The 16,607-nt window shown below is 32.1% G+C and overlaps 1 protein-coding gene and 1 long non-coding RNA gene across 2 annotated transcripts; one reads left to right on the top strand and one right to left on the bottom strand.

Moving 5' to 3' along the window:
* Positions 1-1,229: 1,229 nt before the first annotated feature.
* Positions 1,230-10,069, top strand: LOC107023236. Its single transcript, XR_001457202.2, has 2 exons — positions 1,230-1,591; positions 9,771-10,069. It is a non-coding gene; the product is annotated as an uncharacterized LOC107023236 (long non-coding RNA).
* Positions 10,070-11,321: 1,252 nt separating this feature from the next.
* Positions 11,322-13,946, bottom strand: LOC107021810 (probable mediator of RNA polymerase II transcription subunit 37c). Its single transcript, XM_015222524.2, has 2 exons — positions 13,684-13,946; positions 11,322-12,993 (listed from the first exon to the last, which is right to left on the bottom strand). Exons 1-2 carry the CDS (start codon positions 13,895-13,897, stop codon positions 11,582-11,584), a joined length of 1,626 nt encoding a protein of 541 aa, XP_015078010.1. The 5' UTR covers positions 13,898-13,946; the 3' UTR covers positions 11,322-11,581.
* Between the last annotated feature and the right edge of the window lie 2,661 nt (positions 13,947-16,607).

The following is a 16,607-nucleotide window of genomic DNA, read 5'->3' as shown; positions in this document are numbered from 1 at the left end:
TGTTATTTAAAGTGTTCAAAATATATATATCTACATAAATTCAGAAAATATATCTTATATATATATTGTAATTTTTTATTGAGGGGGTCTGGACGATACATGGGTCCGCCCCTGAATCCGGATCCTCTCCATTTTCCCAAGTTCTTGCTTAGATGTGAGATACATGACATAGATAAAAATTAATGTCTAAGATTTAATTGATTAAAATAAGTAAATAATTATGATTTAGATAATGAATATTTCATAAAAAAAATAATAATACCATAATCATAAGACATAACAATATAATATCTTATCCATAAATATATTATAAAAACTTTTCACTTTTCAAAAAAAAAATAATCCAGCGAGTATTTATCTTTAGTATGTATTTTTTTAAAAAAAAAAATTGAGTGAGTCATAGATAGCAGGAAAAAAAATAAATAGAAAACGAGAAATGATTTTGATAATATATTTATGGATAAAAATAGAAGATAATATTACTACTAAAAAATATTCTTTTTAATAATATATTTATGACAAGATAATATATTTTTATGATTGTGATATTTTTATGAAATATTAATTATCTAAATCATAATTAAAACCTTTATTTTTTTCAATTAAATCTTAACGATTAATTTTTATCTATGTCATGTGTCTCACATCCAAGAAAGAACTTGGGGAAAATTGATTTACCTATTTGTTGTTTCCATTAATAAGTAGTAACATTAACATAATGTAATATTATTTTGTCGATATTTAGGATCATATTTTTAAATTGTAATTTATAATTAAATTTAATAATTATAAAAAAATGTAATTTAAAAAAAGTGAGTTGGCCCGGCAAGCATTGGTTGGGCCGATCATTTTTTGGCTCACACAAAAAAGAGGTTAGCCCGGCCTGACCTGTAAAATGTCAAAGTCTGTATGTATTAGCCCAAATGGGGTGGGCTAACCCATTTTGACAATTCTAATAGTTCTCATTGCTAGTAAGGAAAAAACGATTAAACATGAGATTAGCGTTGTGCAAAAGAAAAAAGAGGAAGAGGGGGAAGAAGAAGCTATCAATATGAGGTAATTTGATGGCATGATATTTATAATTGTCATAATGATGAAATGCAATGTGAATGTACCGTATGCATTTTTATTATTTTTTAGTTAATTCAACATTGGGCATGACCCATTTATTCCTTAAAATGAAATAATACAGGAATACCCCAGGCCCAAAAGTGACCTAGGTTTATCTACTAATAACAAAAAATAAAAGCTAAAAAGGGCAAGTTATCAAACGCCGTTGTCCAAGAGCATTTCTCCATTTAAAATGCTTATCTATGTTCCTCCAAAATGGCCCCAAATTCTTTGAATTATTGTTGAGCTTGAGTGAATTCCATATATACACCTAATATCTCACGAGTTTTATGGAATCGATCTCCTTGAAGACTTCTTCAACTCAAAAAGGGTTTCAACAACAGATCTAGCAGCTTGTAGCCTCAACCTGACAATCTTCGTTAAGAATCAGCCTTGTTGATAATTCCTCTTGAGTTTTTCCTTCTACGCAGAATGAGCTCCAAAGAACTGATACCACTGTGAAGAGATCCATCTCCAAGAGGTATTTTCGACTCAAGTAATCCCAATTTGTTACCAACAATCGATATGTGAAACTGACTTCGGTGTTACTATATCTCTTTTATTTGCATCCGATGTTCATTTTCCATTGACTTCTCATTATAATTCTTAATTCCTTAGTTATGTGCTGAAACCCTTGTTTTGCATCTTCTTAATCTATATATGTGGAATTTTTCTTTGCTTCGTCAGTAAGATTTTCCTTGCTAGTTATGGTAGTTCATGTGTAATATTAAATCGATTGACAGTAGTACCTGCAAAATGAACAATGTGGTTAGCTAAATAATCTGTCAATTTGTTTCCTTTCATGTATGTGTGAATCACCTCCACCTCTTCTGTAATTATTGCATAATGCTTCAATAAAATTAGCTTCTGCAAATTTTAAGTTTCCTTCTTCATTTCGAATATAAAAAGTTGTAGAACTAGTTTCCTTATTGAGTACCATCAGTACTACATTTATATCTTCATACGGGAGGATGCACCCATTACACACCTCCACAACATATTAGTGGTGAGTATTCTTCTAATAATTTAACTATCATAGACAATATATTGGAAATATTTTTCAGTCATGGATATCTATTTTGGCAAAGAGATACAGATGCTAATTAATCTCTCTAACCATGTTATGAGTCAACATGAATCCTCCATTCTAAGCGATATCCCTTCTCTTCTATAATTGCTAAATAATGAGAATAAAAATAACATGTAACATTGGTTTCAACTTGCTTCCTTCCCACCATAATTGTATCAACAGTCTTAGTTGAGCCATTGATCCTTCAATACTTGCAATATATACAAATTGTCTTCATACACAGTATGATATGGGGAAATGAATAAAGAGATAATCACATGTCTCCTCCGCATTGGTGTTGCAGATACTACTCTGGACAGAATTGACATTTCTCATTCTCACCAACACCTCCCCCGTTGAGATCCTCATATGCCATAGTCTCCACATCAAAAATGAGATTTTAAAAGGCAACCTTTTCTCCCATATATACACGATTTTATCAACTTTATCATTTTTCCTTCTCATCAACTCCAAAGAACTATCAATAGAGAATTTACATGTACTAGTAGGCATTCACCGTGGCTTATTTCTTTCATCAGATCTTTGTATTCTACCCAAATTTAAAGTGATGTGGTTACTAACTTCTTTTGACAAATTCTCATGTAGCAAGGTGTTAGTTCATCCCTCAACAAGCACCTACTATTATTGACCATGATCATGGATAATATGCAAGTAGTAGTGCAATGCCCCCAACTGTGTCCTATTATCAAACCAAACACTACACTGATCATTTCTTGGTTCCCACCAAATTTCCTGGTAAATGAATCTCTAGCCTGTATCATAAGTTTCCATACTTGAGAGCCCCGTCTTCATTCTACTACCTGTGTCTTTTGCACTACTTGTTCCACATGAACTTAGACCATAATGTGTAGGTTGTTCTAAAATTTCACCACAATTCAGCAAAGAGCGTCTTTGAAGAATTATATAGAGATCTCAAACCAAGTCCACCTTCATCCTCTAGTAAATATATATCTTCCAAGCAATCTAGTGTTTAGCGCTCCCTTCTCTCTTGGAATTCCATAGGAATTTTGCAAAAATATTATTTATATCTTGTATAACAACTTTTGGTAGAAATATAACACATAGAAAGTATGTAGGAATGCTTTGCAATACATGATTAATCAATACTGCTTTTCCTCCAAAAGATAACAACCTCCCCTTCCACACCTGCAATTTGCTTTGGATCTTATAGATTAGTTCTGAGTAATGGACCATCTACTTATTAGCATGTCCAATGGGACAACCAAGATAAGTCAATGGAAAACTTCTTCTCATAAATCCAGTAATATTCTTCACTTCTTAAACTCTGATTTGTGCAGTTTTGTTGAACCTGTAAAATAGTCTCTTTCCTTTATTAATAAGTTGGTCTGTTTGAGCTTCATACAACGGAAGAGTTTTCATTATTAATAGCATAGATTTTTTTGTTAGTAAATGTGAATATGGTGGTATCATCTACATAAGCAAGATGATTTAGCTGATCAGTACATTTGGATAAACCAAAGCTCTTAAATCATTGTTGTAAAATAGATGGTTGAGAGCCCTAGTTAATACTTCAGTTGATAATATAAAATGTGCTAAAGATAAAGAATCTCTTCGTTTAACCCCTCTCATGGAGTGAAAGAAGCCATTAGACTCCCATTAACAAGTACAAAGTACCAATTACTTGCAACCGACCTCCAAATTATATCCAACATCCTATTATCAAAACTCATTATCTCCAATACACTAATTAGAAACTTTCAGTCCACACTATCGTAAGCTTTAGGTATGTCTAACTTGATGACCACATTATCAGGCTTCCATCTTTTTTTATCTATGAGATTATTTCTTGTACCAACAACATGTTTTCAGTGATAGTTCTCCCTTTAACAAATCTTGATTGGTTAGGAGATGTCAGTTTTGACAGTATCCCTTCCAACCTATCATGTTTAAGTCTGGAAATGATTTAATTAAGAAAATTTCTCAAACTAATTGGATAGCACTATATATATCTAATCCTCTTGCTGCGGAAATCATAAGAAGAAGTCTAAATCTAAAAGAGATCTTTAACATGTAGAAGCAAAACAATCATGATATTTTTTAGGGGCATTTTCCTTCCTAATCTCAAGAAATTCTGATTATCATGGGAAGTCATGACTTTGCTGGCTAATTTATTCAATCTCCAAGGGTTCCCTCAAACAAATTCGACACTAAATGAAGATTTTGTGCTTAACAAATTAAAATATCTACAAATTGTACGAACACGTCTCCAAGAAAGAGATTTCTCGTCGTGTTATATGATAATACATGAAAATCATGGTTTTTCTATAAGTTTCTAATATCTTGATGAAGAAGATATTATGTTATGTAATTCAAAGGATAAAATCAATAAGACAATGGACTAATAACATAACATATACAATTAAAATTATTGGTGAACATTACATAATGAACAAAACACTTAGTACTAACTTCGACTGAATCATAATTGATAAACATTACATGATGAACACAACACTTAAATATTATATCATGGTTCATTTGAGTTATCCTAAATGTTGTCTTCATCATGAAATGTTCATTAGTTAAGATTCAGTCGAAGTCAGTAGTACTAAGTGTTCTGTTCATGATGTAATGCTCACTAGTAATTAAAATTATATATGTTATGTTATTAGTTCGTTGTCATGTTAATTTATCCATTGAATCGCATAGCATAATCTTTTTAATCAAGATACAACAAAATTGTAGAAAAAAATGTGTTATGCTTATCATATATCACGTTGGGAAATCTTCCCCTTGCAGATGTACTTGTACAACTCGTAGATATTTTAATTTGTGAAACACAACATCTTCATTTAGTGTCCAATTTGTTTGAGGGATCCCTACGAGATTGGGTAAATTAGCCAGCAAAGTCATGTCGTTTGAAGTACTTGTTCCACATGAAGTTAGACCATAATGTGTTGGTAGTTCTAAAATTTCACCATAATTCAGCAAAGAGCACCTTTGAAAAATCATATAGAGATCTAAAACCAAGTCCCCTTCATCCTTTGGTAAATATCTATCGTTCCAAGCAATCCAGTGTTTAGCGCTTTCTTCTTCCTTGGAATTACATAGGAATTTTGCAAAAATATTATGTATATGTTATATAACACATTTTGTGGGAAAATAGCAGATAGCAAGTATGTAGGAATGTCTTGCAATACATTATTAATCAACACTTCTTTTCCTCCAAAAGATAACAACCTCGCCTTCCACAGCTACAATTTTCTTTGGATCTTCTTGATTGGTTCTAAGTAATGGACCTTCTTCTAATTAACATGTCCAATAGGAATACCAAGATAAGTCAATGGAAAGTTTCCTTTCATAAATTCAGTAGTATCCTTCACTTCTAGAACTATGACTTATACAGTTTTGTTGAACATGTAAAATAGACTATTTCATTTATTAATAAGTTGGTCTGATTAAGCTTCATACAACCGAAGGGTTTTCATGATTAATTATACTTTTTTTGTCAGCAGATGTGAATATGATGGTATCATCTGCTCAAGCAAGATGATTTAGTTGATCACTCCATTTGGGTACACTGAAGCTCTTAAACTCAATGTTGTAAAATAAATGTATTAGATCCCTAGATAATACTTCAGATGATACTATAAAATGTGCATGAGATAAAGAATCTCCTTATTTTATCCCTTTGATGGAGTGAAAGAAGTCATTAGATTCCCCATTAACAAGTACAAAGTACCAATTATTTGATACCAACCTCCAAATTATATCCAACATCATATTATCAAAACTCATTATCTCCAATACACTAATTAGAAACTTTCAGTCCACACTATCATAAGTTTTAGCTATGTCTAACTTGATGACAACATTAGCAGGCTTCCATCTTTTTTTATCTATGAGATTATTTCTTGTATCAACAACACTTATTTTAGTGATATTTCTTCCTTTAAAAAAATCATGATTGGTTAGAATATATCAGCTTTGGCAGTTTCCCTTCCAACCTATCATGTATAAGTCTGGAAATGATTTTGTTAACAAAATTACTCAAACTAATTAAATTGCCACAATATATATATCTAATTCTCTTGATGCTAAAATCATAAAAAGAATTCTAAATCTAAAAGATTTCTTCTACATGTAGAAGCAAAACAATCATGATTTTCTCTAGGGACATTTTCCTTCCTAATCTCAAGGAATTCTGACTACCTTGGGAAGTCATAACTTTACTAGCAAATTTACTTAATCTCCAAGGGTTCCTCGAACAGTTTGGTCACTAAATGAAGATGTTGTGACTCAAAAATCAAAATATCTACGAATTGTACAAGTTGTCTTCAAGAAGGAGATATCCCAACGTGATATATGAAAATACATGTAAAACACTTTTTTTATAAGTTTCTAATATATTAATGAAGAATATAATATGATATGTAATTCAAAGGATAAAATCGACATGACAATGGACTAATAACATAGCATATATAATTAAAATTATTGGTGAACATTGCATGATGAACAAAACACTTTGTACTGACTTCGAATGAATTATAAGTGATGAACATTACATGATGGACACAACACTTAAATATTATATTAAATGTCATGGTTCATTTGAGTTATCTTTAAGTGTTGTGTTCATTATGAAATGTTCAATAGTTAAGATTCGATCGAAGTCGGTACTAAGTGTTCTGTTCATCATGTAATTTTCACTAGTAATTTTAATAATATATTTTATATTATTAGTCCGTTTTCATGTTGATTTTATCCATTGAATGGCATCACACAATTTTTTTATCAAGATATTACAAACTTGTAGAAAAAATGTGGTATGCTTTTATTATAATACGTCACAATGGGGAATCTTCTCCTTGCAGATGTACTTGTTAAGTTCGTACATATTTTAGTTTGTGAAACACAATATCTTCATTTACTGTCCAATCTGTTCGAGGATCCCTTGGAGATTGCGTAAATTAGCCAACAAAGTCATGTCTTTTGTTGTGCTTGTTTCATATGAAGTTAGACCATAATGTGTTGATTGTTCAAAAATTTCACCATAATCAGCAAATATCGCCTTTGAAACATCATATAGAGATCTAAAACCAAGTTTCTTTTCATCCTTTGGTAAATATATATTGTTCCAAGTAATCTAGTGTTTAGCCCACCCTTCTTTCTTGGAATTCCATAGGAATTTTGCAAAAATATTATGTATATCTTTTATAACAAATTTCAGAGGGAAAATAGCATATAGCAAGTATGTAGGAATGCTTTGCAATACATGATTAATCAACACTTCTTTTCCTCTAAAAGATAAAAACCTACCTTTCCACACCTACATTTTGCTTCAAATCTTCTTGATTAGTTCTGAGTAATGGACCTTTTTCTTATTAGAATGTCCAACGGGACAACCAGGATAAGTCAATGGAAAGATTTCTCTCATAAATCTAGTAATATCCTTCACTTTCTTAACAATGACGTGCAGTTTTGCTGAACTTGAAAATAAACTCTTTCCTTTATTAATAAATTGGTCTGATTGAGCTTCATACAACGGAAGAGTTTTCATGATAAATTGCATAGATTTTTTTGTCCGCAAATGTGAATATGATGGTATCATTTGCATAAGCAAGATGATTTAGTTGATCACTCCATTTGGATAAACCGAAGCTCTTAAACTCATTGTTGTAAAATAGACGGTTTAGAGCCCTTGTTCAAGATATCTCAAGAATGGTTTTCTTGATTTTTCTACTTCAAGTTAGGGTTTCAAGGCTTCTAATAAAGTTCTTCACTATTATTTAAGATTCTTCAAGAACCTTGTTCTTTCATGTATGTAATATGGCTATTATAGTGTTGGACTAGTTCGTCATCACACCCTACATCTATTTTCTTGGCACTAAAAGAGTAAGCAAGGATTCTTTCCCTATATTTGAGTATTCTTAAGATAAGTTGATTTTGAGTTTTTGAATTCTTGATTCTTTTGGAATTCTATTCTCAAGTATGGAGTTTCTATATTTTTATTGAGATCGGTTAGGTTATTTGTTCATGTCTATTATCCAACATGAACCCTATTTTGAGATATAAATCTTGAGAAGTTTTTCAAAGTCAACTCTTACGTTTTATACTAAGTTTTTGAGGAAGTAAAGATGAGTTTCGAGAAAAAGTTTAAAAGTTCTATTTCATAAGTACTTAACAGCTTCTAATGTTATTTTATTTATATATATACATATACATATGTACCTATGTGAATTATTCGACTTGAAAGATAAGTTCATTAGTGCATGTTTTTAAGAAGGTAAACATGTCTCATGTTTTGAAAAGTATTTCAAATAATGTAAAAAATTCATTCTTTGTAATGAGCAAATTGTGCACATAGTTATATTAATTATTTTGGTAGTAGTATCGAACATCGAATTGGGTTAAAGTCTTTTATGATTGGAAAGTCCTGTATATGGTTTTAACAGAGGCGAATTAGAGCATGTCCTATCAAAATTTTCACCAAATTCATTGGTAAAGTTAAATCATTACTTGCCTATCTTGTAAATAGATTCTTAAGCTTCATAATCTAGGATATTACTTTTTGAGGATTTTGACTTGATTTAATAGTGGGAAAAGTCCTGAATTGGATAGAATGAGATTTTGGCCTAGAGTTGGGATTTGATCATGATCCAGGTATAATTAGACCAGTTTTGATTGTTAGACCAAGAACAAGTCAATGCACTTCAATAAAGAAAAGTTTGGATTCTTAAGACCATTCATGCTTGATTTGAGGTAGGTGCAGTGGCGGATCTAGGAGTTTAAGGTTGTGGGTGCTCTAAAGTGAAAATATAAAAAATATGTGTTAACAATGAGATTTGAACCTTGGTACAACAACACTAAAAAAGTCTTAAGTACCCATCCAGGAGCCATTGGGCCAACTAAATCATTTATTCATTGGGTGCTCTATGTTAATTTTATACAAATACCTATCAATTTCTACATAGATATATATTCCGTAACGAAGTTAATGGGTGCTCGAGCACCCGGCGGACACCATGTGGGTCCGCCTCTGGGTATGTGATGGTTGTACGTATGTTTGTATACATGTTTACTACTTCATAGTACCACTAATACAATGCATGTTGGGGAAAACACAGGGAAACATATGAAATGATATCATGTAAATTATCTCATGCAATGGACCTTTTAATTTAACTTGTGGTTTCAAGTGTTATTCTTCATTGTGATTGTAATTATGATTGTACATGTCGTTTGTGATGGTTGATTGGCTTAGGTACCACACTGGTATAGAAATACTAGCCGTCAGCTTGGATATCACGCTTGATATAAATACTATCCCTGATTAGCTCAGGTACCGCGCTGATACACTAACAATTTGAGTATGTATAGTTATGATTCCCTGAGTGAAGCAGGTTTTGTAATTCATGTGGGATATGTTTCAAGTATTGGTTGATTCAGGATATTGTGATTAGGAGCTTATGTATTTAGATGTGTTGGCAAGTGTTTATTGTGATGTGCTTATCTGTTTACATTCATGATTTACACTTGATTGTGTGATCCTACCAATAAATTGTGATTGTGTATTGAAATTACACTTTTGTTTTTTCTTGTGGAGTACATGTCATCTTCCAATGGTTGATACGACCTCAGCTAAGAGACGCTTGACTTCGAATTTAAAGGTGAACTACTCTTTTGGGAAGTCATTAGTTCCTCCAAATCTTCTTTTCCATCTTTTCAGACAAAGACATTTTAGATTGTTATGTTTATGTTTTAGTTCCGAGATTGCATTCTAGTTTCGACTATTAATTGCAGTTTTAATATGATGACTTTCGGATTCTAAGGGTTAAATTTGACAATTGTTATGATGATTTAGTTGAATTTATGGGAACTCAATCTTTTATTTGTGTTGGACTATTTTTCCTAGTGTTTATGTAGTGAGTTGTTTAGTACAATATGTTTGAATATAGTTTTGAGTTGGGTTAGTAATTGGTTTTCCCATTGATGGATTAGTGTGGGTGTCACCACGACAGACCACGGTCTTGACATTAAGACCAAGATATTTGAATCTGAATGCACATATATATGATTAAGATGTTATTCTAGATTTAAACACAAAATAATTAAGATTGTTTGTTTTTCAATAGACGAATGTGTATAATTTTTTGTTTGTAAACATGGTAAATATATAATTCAAATAGAAAAATAATTCAATATTAAGAATATAAATATAACTAATTAAAATCATAATTTGATTTAAAATATATATATTTATATTCAAAGGAATGGATGATAGTTTCGTGAAAAACTTGAAAGAAACAAACATGTGTTGAATTGAAGAGTTGAAAATATACGATACAAAAAAATCAATGACTTTGATTTGAAGAGGGATTCTAAAGCGGCAAGAAGTTTGATTTGAAGTAGAACTTTAAGTCAAGAAAGTTCGAGCAAATATGAAGTGTGAATTGAAGAACAACTCTCTAAAAGTTGTTCTTAAATAGAAGTGAAGTCATTCAGAATACTTGTCCACTTGCCGAGAAAAAAAGGCAATTGAAAAATTAACTTTGCAAGGGCTACCAAAAGATTGAAGGAATACATTGAAGAACCGATCCTATTATATAGTTTATGTATTAGGAGTTTTTCTTTGAGTGGTAATGTTGATGTAATCCTAGTTTAGTGAGTTCTAAACTAAATTAGGGGTGTTATCTTTAAGTTGGAATAACTTGAAGACTTGGGAACACATATCTTGATAGGTTTTGTGTAGAAGTTCAAGAATTATAGTTAGTTTCTAGGACTGGAAGAGTTGTAATTTAACTCATAACTTAAAGTTTAGGAATTAGAGTTAGTTCATAAGATTGCAAGAGTTGTATTCTGAATTATATTGGTATAGGTCGTAATTTTTTACATCTTTTGGAGTTCTCCGCGAAAAATTGTTGTGGTCTTTACTTATTGCTCTTCAATGCTTCGTTAGAACATATTAGACAACTTGTTTCACTCGTAGATTAATATAAGCATGTGAAATATAAGCGTAAGATTTCAATCATACAGATTAAAACTTTGATCAGTGCAAAGAAATTAGGTTTTATACAACATACCCAATGTTGGAACTGACTTATATTTAAAGCAACTGATTTACTGTAACTTGCCATTAGCAGCTCGAAATTGATGGTGCAGAAGAATGAAGAATGAACATTACCAGTTTGAAAAATTAAAAAAAAAAACAAATAAACCTACCCACCTACCTATGTTAAACTACACTAATAGAAAGAAAAAGATATTCTATATATCACTTAATCCATCTCCTCAATCTTGGGACCTTAACCACTACCACCAGCCATAGGTGCACCTTGGTACCTCTTGGCAATAATGGATTGCATATGCCATCTTATCCTCAAACTCATCAGCTTCTGCAAGTTGGAAACTCGCCCTCTACTTTTTCTTGTGTTCTTTATCATCTGCCTTGTACTTCTCAGCATCCTGGACCATCTTCTCAATCTCTTCCTTCGACAGCCTACCTTTGTCATTCGTAATTGTAATTTTTTTCCTCTGTCCGGTCGTCTTGTCCTCGGCGGAAACATTTAAGATGCCATTGGCATCAATGTCAAAGCGGGCAGTTATCTGAAGAATACCCTTTGGTGCAGGATGTAGACCAGAGAGCTCGAATTTACCCAACAAGTTGTTGTCTTTTATCCTTGCTCTCTCTCCCTCGTAAACCTGAATTAACTCTCTAGTTTGGTTATCAGAATAATTTGAGAATATCCTCTCTTTCTTTGCGGGAATGGTAGTGTTCCTTGGAATCAGGACGGTCATAAGTCCTCTGGCAGTTTCGAGTCCTACAGATAAAGAGGTGATATCCAAAAGGCGCAAATCTTTAACCTTCTCATTGCCCTCTCCACTAAGAATGGCTGCTTGCACAGCAGCTCCATAAGCAACAGCTTCGTCGGGGTTGATGCTCTTGCAAAGCTCCTTCCCGTTAAAGAAGTTCTGCAACAGCTCCTGCACCTTGGGAATTCTAGTTGATCCACCAACAAGAACAATTTCATGGACACTGTCCTTGTCCACTCTAGCATCCCTCAAACATATCTCAATCGGATCCACACACTTCTTGAAGAGTTCCATGTTCAACTCCTCAAATTTGGCACGCGTGATGCTGGATTTGAAGTCAATTCCTTCGTATAGTGAATCAATTTCAACAGTTGCCTGTTCGGCTGAAGAAAGAGTTCTCTTTGCCCTCTCACAAGCTGTCCTCAATCTTCTTAAAGATTTAGGATTACTTGTTAAGTCCTTCCTATGCTTTCTCTTGAAATCCAGGACAAACTGACCGACCAATTTCTGGTCAAAATCTTCTCCTCCAAGATGAGTATCTCCAGTTGTAGATTTGACCTCAAAAATTCCCTCTTGAATAGTGAGGAGGGAGACATCAAAAGTACCACCACCAAGATCGAAGATAAGCACATTCTTCTCACCTACACTGCTAGCCTTTTTATCCAGGCCATAAGCAATGGCAGCAGCCGTAGGCTCATTGATAATACGTGTGACATTTAGACCAGCAATGACACCAGCATCCTTAGTAGCCTGACGTTGCGAGTCATTGAAGTATGCAGGTACGGATACCACAGCATTCTTTACAGTGGATCCAAGGAAAGCCTCAGCAATTTCCTTCATCTTTATAAGCACCATAGATGAGATTTCTTCAGGAGCAAAGTTCTTCTCTTCACCCTTAAAGTTTACGCCAATCATTGGCTTGTCATCAGGTCCAGTAATAACTTTAAATGGCCACAATTTCATGTCACTCTGTACAGTGGGATCAGTAATCCTCCTCCCGATAAGGCGCTTCACATCTGCCAATGTGCCAGGTGCAATTAGCTCTATTTTATCCACAAACTAATCTCTTTCCAAAATTTTCACTCATCAAGAATCATATTGACTAATTTTTTTTATAATGTTTCTGTCATTCAGCTTTAATAAAATTATGATATCCGAAAACCAGGCAAAATAAAGACCTATGACAACACAAAATCTCTAATTACGATCTAAAACGGAAACTGATGTTATACTATTATATTAACTGTAAGTTAAGCACAACAGACAGTATTGCTATATATCATTCCAAACTTGTTCAGCACATCTAACTTATTGAGAACAGTTTGGATGAAATATTTCGATTTACCATTTAGATATTCAAAAATTACACGAAAAATTATATAGTTTACAATTTACAACTAATCCCTTGAAGATACGATCTAAGACAAAACTGATTTCATACTCATACTACATGCTAAGTATACAAACCAATCCCTCTTGTGGAAAGTTGCGTTTTATCGAAAATCAATTTGATTAATCTTCGAAGCAAAATTTAACTAGATTATTCATTTTTGTTATATAGGAAATGATCTAATGTCAAAACTGATACACACACTCGTCTTGCATGGGCAGTAATTTCAGCACAAAAATCGTCCTGATTCTGCAAATATATATAAATGCATTCAACAAATTCACCATAAAATTGAGATTGATAGGTGAGAGCTTACTGAAAACAGTGTTTGTAGCGTTTTCTCCGGCCTGATTCATAGCGGAGTCACCAATGAGACGCTCGGCGTCAGTGAAAGCAACGAAAGACGGCGTCGTACGATTGCCTTGGTCATTTGCGATGATCTCTACATGATCATCCTGCCAAACACCGACGCAGGAGTACGATGTTCCGAGATCGATCCCGATCGCCGGACCTTCTTCTTTTCCGGCCATTACTTTTTTACTTCCGGCGAAACAGAAACAAAAATCTCATTAACGATTTTGGTAATTGGGCTCAATATATAATGGGTTTGGGCCTAAGCTAAAATACCCGTATTTATTGGATCTTTGGTCTCCTTAGTTATCGGTGACTTGGTCTAAAAGTTGATTTCACTGACGAATTTATGTCTTTAAAAAAACGATGAAATTTGATATATATTATTTGTATAATTTATAAAATTATTTCATCTGTCTCAATTTGTGACATTTTTTACTTTTCAAAAGTTAAAACAGTTTAAGTTTGATTGGAAATTTGCTCGTGGAATCTTTAATTATTTTGAAATGAAATTTATATATTTGTGAACTATGTAAAAAAGTATTATAAGTCACAATAATTAACAATTTAAAATAATTAAAAGATATATGAAAAAATTACAATCAAAGATAGGCTTGTTTAAATCTTAAAATTCAAAAAGTGCAACATAAATTGGGACGGAGGAAGTACCTAATATCATCTCAAGGTTTTTTTTTTGTTTTGTTTTTCATTCGGTGTCAGGTATTAATATTGGAGCTCAACTAAATTTAAATTCACATTAAAAAAGTCCTATATTAAGGGCATGCTTTCTAACAAAGCCAATTTTGTACCCGGATAAACTTGAACCCGAAACTCTAATTATGAATGAAGGATTAAACCCCAATTGTCTCACATTCATCTTCTTTTTTTTCTTTTTTGTAATGAAAATATAGTTATAAATAAATAATAAGCAGAACAATGAGTAAAATTTTTGTTTTCAATAAATATAAATTTTACATCTTATAATGATGCACTCGCCTTTTTGAAATTTTAGCTTCGTCATTGGTTGATTTACGCAAATATTGATATTTAAGGTCACTATTTAGATTTTATTCATAATTTTAAAATTTGTGCAAATAATATGAGCCTTAAAAAATTACTCTCCTAAAGACTAATGTTTGTTCATATGTTTTTAAACTTTTCAAATTAAACATTCGATTCGAATAACTTATCAAATTCTAGATTCGTGTGATTTCATAATGTTTTTTTTTTTTTTTGTATTTTTTAGATAGTTTGGGAAAAAAATAGTTTGGAATGTAAAAGATTCATAAGTTACAAAAAAGAATTTAAGATTATTTATTAAATAACTATCTCAAAAACGAATAACAAGTTACATATTGATTAGAAGAAAATTATAAAAATAAAGATTGCTTATAAAAAAGACATATAACTAATTAAATTTGTAAAGCATTACAAAATCAAATCTGTGTTCTAAATCGTTCTTTGAGATCTGAATGTAATGGATGCATTAGTATTGGTGTACATAGTAGAAAATGCTTCGTTTGGAAAATCATTTTTCATTTGTTTGGTTTTCTAAATTTATTGTTTCAATTAATACTCGTTATGTTCAATAATAGTTCTTCACTATTGATTTTGCATACTTATTAAGAAACTATAAAAGAAAAAGTGACTAATATACTGTCATAAAAATGAAAAAGAATATTATTTTAATTTTTTTTAAGATTATGTATTTTATCTTTTTACACATAATTATTTTTTGACTTCTTTAATTATTGTTATTTGAATTTTTTATTCTAATTTATTTTTCGTTCTTTATCGTTGTTGTTTTCCAAAATTACGTTTCAACCTCACTACCAACCATGAATCCCACCTCGAGTACACAACTCTTAGTCCTAGAACTAGACCTGAAACCCAAGACCAAACTTCAACCTAAAAACTCCACCAACTCCTGACCCATGTCAAGATCGGGAGATAGGGTCAGGACGTTGATCCCAACCTAGGGTGAGATGTTAAGAGTCGAGGTTGGATTCAAGAGGTGGGAATCAGACCTTGTGTCGAAAGTCGAGTCTTGGATTCGGTCAAGGTCATGATCGAGATTATGATTGTGAGATTGGATTAGGGTTGACATTCAGGTTCGGAAACGAAAATTAGGTCCCGAATTGAGGGCCAAAATTGTGCCCTGAGTCAGAAATTATTCTCAAATCAAATTTCGCAATTGAGTCGAGATCAAGGGTCGATCCTTGGATCGTGGCGAGAGCCAGATCTCGAGTCTAGAATAAGGTTTCAGATTGGGATCTAAAATTAGGACATGAGTCATATTTTAGTGAATCTGAATTAGGGTCCGTAATATACAAACAACTTTTAGGACCCGTTTGGCCATAGATTTCCCAAATAATATTTGGGGAAAAATTTGGCAAATAATGTTTGTCCATACAATTTGTCATTATTTGGCAAACATTTTTGGCAAATATCCCAAATTCCCAAATACTAGTTTTTTCTAGTATTTGGGCCAAATCTCATTATTTGGGATCTTTTGAATATTAAAATTTTACCCCAAACTTTTATCTTTTACAAAAAAACCCTTTTAGTAGTTATTTGTGTTGTATTACATAATTTTTTTACGTGAACACCAAAATAGTGATGAAATATTTAGTGAATATTAAATAATGATATGATTGTTGATGAAAATGATGAAAAATTAACTTAAGGTAATAAAATCATGTGCTTCGTCTACTTCACGATGTATGGAATGATACTTGTTGCACTCGCTCCAAATTACCACATTGCTCTAGTGTGATGGAAACTATTTGTTATTGTTGTAACGAACATCCAATTGACTTGTAATACAAACTTATAGTTAGTTTTAATAGTTTTTAAAACTTATGGGTATAAATTATATTTTTCTAAAAA

Source organism: Solanum pennellii, chromosome 6 (genome assembly GCF_001406875.1).
Source record: "Solanum pennellii chromosome 6, SPENNV200".
Taxonomy (NCBI): Eukaryota; Viridiplantae; Streptophyta; class Magnoliopsida; order Solanales; family Solanaceae; genus Solanum; species Solanum pennellii.
The sequence above is the reverse complement of the archived record's forward strand: the minus strand, read 5'-3'. Positions and strand labels throughout refer to the sequence as shown.

Excerpts from the sequence above, each read along its gene's own strand:
- LOC107021810 (XM_015222524.2), bottom strand. The coding sequence starts at position 13,897 with ATGGCCGGAAAAGAAGAAGGTCCGGCGATCGGGATCGATCTCGGAACA. Across the intron at positions 12,994-13,683 it reads CGCTACAAACACTGTTTTCA|ATGTGAAGCGCCTTATCGGG; the intron begins GTAAGCTCTCAC and ends GCACATTGGCAG.